This window comes from Chaetura pelagica, unplaced genomic scaffold (genome assembly GCF_000747805.2).
Source record: "Chaetura pelagica isolate M959 unplaced genomic scaffold, ChaPel_1.0 scaffold81, whole genome shotgun sequence".
NCBI classification, from domain to species: domain Eukaryota; kingdom Metazoa; phylum Chordata; class Aves; order Apodiformes; family Apodidae; genus Chaetura; species Chaetura pelagica.
Window position 1 is genome coordinate 215,945 of NW_009951997.1, and position 9,253 is coordinate 225,197.

General features: G+C 37.4%; 1 protein-coding gene across 1 annotated transcript in view; it reads right to left on the minus strand.

The window, feature by feature from the left end:
• CDH12 (cadherin 12, type 2 (N-cadherin 2)) overlaps window positions 1–8,809 on the minus strand; it is a 153,163-nt gene extending 144,354 nt beyond the window's left edge. Inside the window, exon 1 of the mRNA XM_010002406.1 lies at window positions 8,585–8,809. Coding sequence (XP_010000708.1) covers window positions 8,585–8,809 — 225 coding nt within the window. The remainder of the gene's footprint in view (window positions 1–8,584) is intronic.
• Between the last annotated feature and the right edge of the window lie 444 nt (window positions 8,810–9,253).

The following is a 9,253-nucleotide window of genomic DNA, read 5'->3' on the forward strand; positions in this document are numbered from 1 at the left end:
CTTTTTGCTATCATTTCTGAATTCTCATAAAATTGCTCTGTCTTGCCATCTTGCTTCTTGAGTAGCTCTCTAAATCTTCTATTCTATTTTAACTATTCTATTTTAACTATTCTTCATCTATTCTATTTTAACTTTTTTTTTAATTCTCTTTTTATATTTTCTAATGTAGCAATAATTAACAATATGGAAATTTTCCTTAAACCGATATATGAAACAAAGCCTTCTCTAGAAGAAAACAGAATTTAAGCTAATTATTAGTAATTAAAACTCTATTAGATTTACTTTCAGCCTGTGTCAATGCTGTCAGGGCTGAAATCACCACTGAGGAGATGGACTTGGAGGTGTTGGTTAATGAGAAGCTCAGCATGAGCCAGCAAGCAAAGTCTGCTTGCAGCCCAGAAAGCCAGTCATGTCCTTGACTGCATCAAAAGAAGCGTGGCCATAAGGTCAAGGGACGTGATTCTGCCCTTCTGCTGAGCTCTGGTGAGACCCCATCTGGAAGACTGTGTCCAGTTATGGAGCCCCCAACATAAGAAGGACATTAAAAAATAAAAAAAAAATAAAAAAAAAATCAGAGGCACCTCTCCTGTGAGGACAGGCTGAGAGGGTTCAGGTTGTTCAGCCTGGAGAAGAGAAGGCTCCAGGGAGACCTCACAGTGGCCTTCCAGTACCTGAAGGGCACCTACAGGAAAGCTAGAGAGGGAGTTTTTACAAGGGCATGGAGTGACAGGACAAGGGACATTTTGATGTCTCCTAGTCCTGAACTCACTTTTTCTCCTCTCTCATGCAATTAATGAAAACATAGTTCACGTCTTTGTTTCATCTCTGAATACCTAATTTCAATGACTACGAGGACCACAGGCAAAAGGTGTTGCTACTATCACTTCTTTACTTCTAACTTTCCCACTACGAGCTACCTAAATAAATCAGTAAGTGAAGTCACTCGATCAATGAGAAATGTTCTAAGTTGCTCATCTTGGAAGATGAAACTTCCAAAAGTAAACATTAAATGAAAGTCTGACTTCCTCATGGGAGTTTTGCATTTCTATGGTTCTACTTCTTTCTCATGCTTTCACATGCAGCTGTCAAAATTGTTTTGTCTCTCCCATACTTTATGCAATATACAGGATGGAAAGCTTTTAAAGTCATCATCTTTTTCACCAAACAGATGTAAGTAAGAGATATAATGGTCTCAGCTCAACACAGCAAGATGAGAAGTACAGAGTTCTGCCTGGCATTGTGATTCCTCTTACAGTTTTTTTACTGCTTCATTTCTCCTCATCAATTTTCTTATCTGTAATAAATTGTGACAATGCTTTTACTTGAAAACGTGCATGGTATAAAATCAGTCAGACAGCTTAGTAAGTCCGGCTAATGTGATCATGCTTGGTCATGCTTTAAATTACCATCCAAGGATCACCAAGGCCCAGCAAGAGCTTCACTCTGCAGACAGAATTGGGTATATAAATCACTGTGGGTTAAAGTTGTACAAAACAAACTCATTATTATAAATCCTATTTGAAAGATCTTTCAAATTAAAATCATCCAGAAATTAGTAACTGTAATGTCCTGCATCATGGGAGTCAATTAACACATTACTATCAGTGGTGCCTAAAACAAGTCTCATCTCCTTGAAGAAGACACCATGGAAATGACTAATGGAAATTATACACAAATTTCTCTTTAGTATTTTTACTTCAGCTGTGGGCATATGTCCCAGTTTGAGCCAGGATAAAGCAAATTTTCTTTTTACTGGTTGTTTTTGGTTTTTTATCCAGTGAACTCTCTGTTTTAAGTGGCACATTTGCTGAAAGCAGCAGCAAGTTTACCAGCCAGTGGACTGATAATGACCAAATGTTTATAGTTACTGCTGAGAGACCAAGGACACTTTGTTCTTCTTGTTGAATCTGCTTTTTCAAATACTAAAAGAGCAGAAGGGTAATATCTACAACACTTCCATAGAGAGGAGTGGACTAGACAGAGGGGAAAACTGGCAAAACACATTATTGCATCCATGTATTTACATGGCACTTAGTATAAATTCAGGGATCATGGAAGTCAAGTTCTTCTTCCCTTCTTTTGTTCATGGCCAGAATCCAGGGATGACTCCATCTCATTTGATCCCTAGGCCCATGCATTCCTGACACTCATAATTCTCCCCTTAGCTCCTGTCTACTCCTCTGCTATCTCCAGCAGCAGTGTGGGACTCTTTGGGACTGTTCACAGCTAAGGAGAGTGCTGTGCGAGTTGCTGGGGGTGAAGGGAGGTGATAGAGGGGTTGTACATTCCTGCACATACTTGCATATATTTGTACATATTTTATTTTATAATTAGTATTTAATTAAAGCTGTTAAGTTTTCAGTCTGGAAAGCCTCTCTCCTTATTCTCTCTCTCTTTTTACTACCTGGGTGGGAGGGGGAGCTGATTGAGGGCATTGTTGTTCCTGGTTTAATTGCCAATCGTGAGTCAAACTGTGACAAAAATTTATTGTTGCCCAATGTGGGACTGTACCTTAAGCCCAGGCTATAAACTCTGATTGGCTGAATGTTTAGAATTCCACGTCTGATGGGAGTATTCCCAGAGACAGCTACAGGCAACACTTCTGCTGTATATGTTGTCAGGCAGAAAACTGGACAGATAATTTCTGCAATGTTTTTGCTGGACTTTTTTCCCAACATGCAGTTGTACATGTCCTATGCAGCTGGGATAATACTGCTCTGTGTAGCTGCTCTTGTTACTGTTTTATCATTTATTGACAGGACTATAGCCATAATCAACCATGTAATAATCTATCTAGTGACCACAGAGGTATTGATACTGATCTGTATGGTGGCATTGTATGTGTACAATACAAATTCTCATGTGAACAGAAAGACCTGTGTTGTTAATGGCAGCAGCAGGTTCAGTTTTACCTCTCCATTTTCCCTCGGGCTGAATCTCCCAGCTCTTTATCTGAATAGCATTGTTTCACTAAGGATGCTTCTGCTGAATGCTTACAATGTACTGTGGATGCGCAGAGGGACATGCCACTGCCACTCCCCCACAGGCTGCTGCCACTACTGCTGCTGTTGCAAAGACCAAGGCCACTGCCACTCAATACAAAGGAGCAAAAGTTAAACCTGTGACCAAGGGTGAAGCCAAGGCAAAAGGTCCCAGCCCTTATCCCCATCTGAAATCTCAAGTTTTCACAAGAGCAGAAGAGGATGAAGGAGAAGATTCTTCTCAAGCAGGTGGAGGAGCAGGCCTTTCTCAAGCAGGTGGAGGAGCAGGCCCCTCTCAAGCAGATGAGGATGAGGATCTTGTCCAACCTTTCTTTCTAAGGACTTGTGTCTCATAAGAAAGGACTTTAACTGCAATGAAGGTGAGCCACTTCCTTGTTGGTTGCTCTGATACTTTGATAGTGAGGCTGATATCTATGACATGGATTAAAGAGAAACCAGGCAGTTGGGATCCCTGGCCAGAGATACCAGTATTGATAAAGCAATTGGTAGAAAGCCAGGAACTACCACCTTATGGAGCTGACTTCTTTCATCCATAAGAGAGATACCCCAATAAGGGTGACATCAGCTGGCACTGAAGCAGAACATCCACTCTTGAGAGAGCCATCAGGTATTTGAGAGAATTACCTATGCAATCTAGCTATTACCTTAATCTTAGCTATTATCTGTGATAACCATGGGATTACAAATCCTGATGAAGTCTTGTGTGACACACCCATGTTCCAGAGGTTTGTGTAGGCTGTACCAGCAGCACATGCCCATATATTCTCCTTCATGGGATGTTTTGAGGACTATGAAAGACCAAATGTGTGTGAATTGGCTTTCAAAGCACAACACTATGGAGACATGATCTCTGATACCCATCAGTTCCACACCTCAGCCATTTCAAGAATGACTGACAGAAGGAATAGGATGCTGGACAGATGGGAAAGTAAATCCCAGTACCTCCCTAGAGAAAGTGGAGCTTGTATTACAGCCATTAAGTGGAGATGTCCTGCTAAGAGACAACAACAAGAGAGATGGGACCTGCTTTGATGCCATCTGTGGTCTCTCTTGCATGATAAATATAAAGAGGATATGAGAACCTGGGACAAGAAACCCACTGCTATTCTCCAGATGCAGGTCCAAGGGCTGGTAAATAGAATAAATGGAGGAGATAGTCCTTCCAGGAAGAGAGCTGATTTAGTCTCTAGTGACTGGTCCTTCAGCATAGATAGCTACCAGCACAGAATCTGGTAAGTCAGGAAAAACCCTTATGATAGCTTTAAATGAAATATTATTGTGACTCTCTTACCAAAAACCTAGTAGAAATCTAATTTTATTTTTAAATAGATTAATCAGAATACAGATATGAACAGAGACTTCAGGTTTTTTTTTTTTTTCTTCAAATAGTAGTAGCTTTCAAATTCATTGCATATATTACTTGTCCTTTTATTTTTTTCTTTCAAGTTAACTCAACACTTGTGAGTAACACCAAAATGATACCCACAGCACTGTAAATTTGGCTGAGAACAGATTCTGCACAAACAGTGCAAAATTTCCTTCTCAGGCTGCTCTGTCCTGCGGGCACTCCCCCAATAGAGAAAATAACTGTAAAATCAGAGCGCACATTCAGAAAAAGCTGTTGATTTAAACCTGATGGAAAGTCATCAACATTCATTTCATTATATTATAAACTATCCACTATGAAATGCATACATGAGTTCTATACTGATGCTTAGGAATTATTAGATTTTAGAAAAGTACTGGTCTAGTCACAGATAATAGAGCTCTGCTTCCTCCAAATCAGTGCTGTTTCTGCCTTGATGTATGGTGCTTTCTCAGGCCTGAGGCAGATGAAAAATACCATATTGTTACGTGCACCCTGTACTGCCAAAGGGCAGTTGTGACTATTATATTTTTCATCTGGTAAGAATCATAACAACAACAACAACAAAAATCTGTAGCAATGTATGTATGTATAATATAACGGAGGTTTGAAGAACAAAATGTTGCAAAACATACATTATTCCTTAGTAAGATAGTATCTTGCAAGCTGAGAATATTTAGTTGTTGTACCCTAGATAACAGAAGAAAAATGGCTGCCCCTGCATGTCACTATTGAACCACAAAAATACACAAGGATTACAGCAAGATTTATAATGTTCTGGTAGGGTCACTCCCTCTTGAGCCACTCCTGCATTAGGGCAATTAAACTGCTACCTTGCTAAGTCACTAGAAACTGTGCTGGGACATGGCCATGCTTGAGGATCATGGATGATTTCTATCACCATTGATTGAGAACTGAGCTTCTAATAAAAAAAAAAAAGTTGAATGAACTTTTTTATCTTAATCCACATGTGCTGTTTTGCATGGCCTTCTGGAGCTTTACAGTACCAGGAAAACACATAAAACACAGCCAAGTAAGTACATGAGCAAGTCTTATTTTACTGCAAGCCTTCCAGCATCCCTTCAGTTTTAATGGATCACATGGTAACATCATATTCCAATTATGCTTTGTAGCCTGGGTTTGCTTACATGGATCTCTGCTAAAGGGGGATATCTTTTGTTTGGCAATCAGATGGATTTTTATGGTTCTTCCATATTATGGAAGCAGATGATTTCCAAATTTTTATTTCATATTCAGGTTAAATGGCTCTTCAGGTGTCAACATGAAGACTATTTCAAGATCTCTAACTGTGAGCTAGACTAATCCTCATCAGTTTCTAAGCTATATTTTGATTTGCTGCTTGACACTTCCTGAGATAGTCTTCTAAAAACAGACATAAAAGGAATAGTGCATTGGCTGATAACAGCTGACATTATTGCTGTAAATCTGTGTTCTCTTAGAGGTGGCTTTGAAAATTAACTAGTCACCCCTAAGTGTTTAATGCAATTGTCAGCTGAATTCATAAACATATTAAACTGCTACTTATAAATAATTGTGATGTTATTAGTGCAGCCTTTCTATTACAAGTAATGCAAAAGCCAAGGAACATATCTCTATATTGTGTCTGGCTATGATGGTTGGAAGAAGATAAAAAAACCTGTGATTTCAGGTCAGATGAAATATCCTGCCCTTTATCATATACTTAATATCACTTTAAAATATAGCACAACAGTATTATGGAAAGAAGTGTCTTCAAAAATATGATTTTGGAATAAAGCTAATTTATGGTAAATATAAACCAAATGTATTTCTTTGATCAAAATAATTTGAATTTCTTACCTTAATAATTTTCTATAATTTAAAAAAATTACATAAGATCTAAATATATTTAATAGTCACTGTTGAGTGTATTTCAGTATGTTGGTAATGGTTTAAATTTATAGAAACCATGGCTTTCAGCATCAGTATTTAAAACCACAATTTTTTTAAAGAACTTCTCCCACTCAGTGATCTCCCTTCTTAAGAAAACTTTGTGGGGAAAAAAAGGGAAAACACATCTCCAACTGTTGGGTTTTTTTCTGTTTGTTTGTTTTTTCTGTTCTGTTTGTTTTTTTCTTTTTTTTTTTCTGTTTGTTTTTTTGTTGTTGTTTTATGGTTGGGGTTTTTTTGAAAGTGATCCTAAAGAGATTAGGCAAAGAATTATGTAAAACCTGACAGGTTCTTTTTTTCAGGTATATGAAAACAAATAGTTAATACAGAAAGAAATAAGTTATAACAAACAGGCAGTAAACAGTGTTGAAAAAAACAGTAATCCAGAATGAATTACATTATTCTGGAAGCAATTTTTTAACTTAATGTTATTGAGGTATAATTTAATATTCAAATTTATTTGAATATCCACCACCAATATAATTCCATATTTTATTTTGTTGGGTTTTTTTAGGGAACATTGGTATATTATATTATGTCAAGACATATCACGATTGTGTGTGCTACACTTTAATTAGATTTTTCCTCACATTTGGAAAGTGTCTTTTCCACAACATTTAACAGTTAAAAAAAGTCTTAAGAATTAAAAAACATGACAGGCAAATCTGTGATGTGATAGTGTTACTCTTCATGAAAATATCAGGTTAGTTCAGAAGTTGTTTATAAGCTGAAATTCAAATATACTGACAATAGTACATTTTGTGGAAAATTATTAGTATTTTGGCTGTTTAGAACTGACACTAAATGACCACCCAGGCTAGCTTAAATAAAGATATAGAGTCTAATGAATGACGGTGGTGCAGCAATAGCAACTCTGTCTACTGAGGTAAAAAGCACAGCAATCATGTTGTCAGTGCTACAGCACTGAATGTGATTAAAGTCTTAGTTAGCATCGGTAGCTAGTAGCCAGAACAAAGATGCGTTAGAGAAAGTGCAATTAGTATCAACCAGACATCACAAAGATGCAATTTTTCATTATGTGATCCCTCTCTCTTCAGACTGTAAAACATTATATTATCTTTGTGATATAAGGATACTGCTTCTTGTAAACAATTTTTACTTTTCAGTGCTTGACACTAGCGCATACAAGTGCAATATCCAAATACATTTTTGTCTGGTTTGTCAAATCATCTAGTGAACTACATGCAGTCTTTTGCTGTTTTATTCATGCATCCTCTATTCAGAATAGCTTCCTGGAAGGGTAGGAGGAATAATTAATTTTCTGTGAATTCTATTTAGGAAAAAAAAATAAAATCAAAAAACACAATCCACATTCCCAGTTTTTAAATTTTAAAAAGTTAAAACATGTTATTAAAATACAAACTGAAGCATGATGCCTCCTTCTTATGGCAGGTGAATTTGAACCTCACTGTTTAGGCAAGTGGAATTTGGAGATTCAGGAATTGGGCTCTTGACCTCTTATTTTCATTGAGTAATGGCCTTTACTTCCACTGAAAATTATATACAGCATCAATTATAGATTGTGCTACTATTTTTTCAGGTCTCATTTTCAGGTTTATTTTCTGAAAACTCTATTATATAATTAACCCCACACACCCCTTGAACACTTGGCTATCAAATTACTTATGCTCTAATACAGAAACAGTGACCGTAAAATGAGAGAACTGCATACATTCTCTGCCTGTGTATGTGTGTCAGCACACAGACTAAAAAGTTGTAATTTAAGAGTCTGATTTCTGAAACAAGCAAACAAAAAAAATAAATACTTGCAAACAATCTGAACAATCAAAATAAAAGTAATTTATACTGAGGTGCAGGATAACAGAGCAAAAAGCAGGTATCTTCGTCAGCTGAAATCTGAATTGGAGTAACCATAACAATCATAGAAATGACTGCACATTCTGGGCTAGAGACTTCAGGTTTAAATCTTATCTCTGATATCTGTCTGGCATTTGTTGCTAAAAAATAAGGCTGTTACAGTAGATTAAATTAGTTGCGCACCATAAATATCTCAGAACTCCCATTTTTTGAGGGGGAATAAAGAAATAAGACAAACATACAAAGGTAGAAAGTAAATGTTATAAACTTGTACACTAGAAATAACAATGTCTGTAGTGGCTATATGAGAAGTTGAATTGTGAAGGGGATGAACAGAGGGAACTACTGTCAGTTGAAGATTTTCCCACCAGAAACAGGTACATGATTATAGCACATTTTACTAATAATCTGTGTCATTCCAGCTTTTAAAGAAAGAATAAAAAATTACCTTTCCCACATACTGAGGTTCAGAGCCCATGTACTCCTCCAGCACAAAAAACTGATTCCACACCCAGCCTCGTTTGACTCGCTGGGCAGATGATCTGCTCCCTGGCACTGGGACATTTTCTCTTGGCCCTCCTAAAGTCTGTTGTGGTTGTGGATGCAGTGGCGTTAGAAGACCTCCATCAAACAGGACCCAGAGAAGCAGGGATAAGCAGTTCCTTGTAAGCATTGGCAATGGCTTCCCTACAGCAAGTAATAAAAACTCCAGCACTTAATGCAGAGCAGAGGAATCCAGGTTTGAGGTGTCTGTGGCCTCCACCACTTAGCTTCTGATTTTATTGCGGAAATGCTAATGCAGGCATTAATCCTTCTGATGACAAGGTTTTTGCCGCATTAAATTCCATCTAAAGGGACCTATAAAAGAGATTTACATGGCAACATCAAATTACATAAAATTACAATGAAGTGTTCATCAAAATTCTCACACCTAGTTACATTTCTAGAGACAGAGGAAAAGATTAGGAATCACAGTTTTAAAAGAGATTGCTATTTTGATTGTAGCACAGAGCTGCTCTAGAACACCATACAGTTATTCCAGGAATAGTTCATTCTTGCTGTGCTTAGCGTTACTCTTGCGTCTGTCTGAACATAAGCCCATTGCCTTAACTTTTTG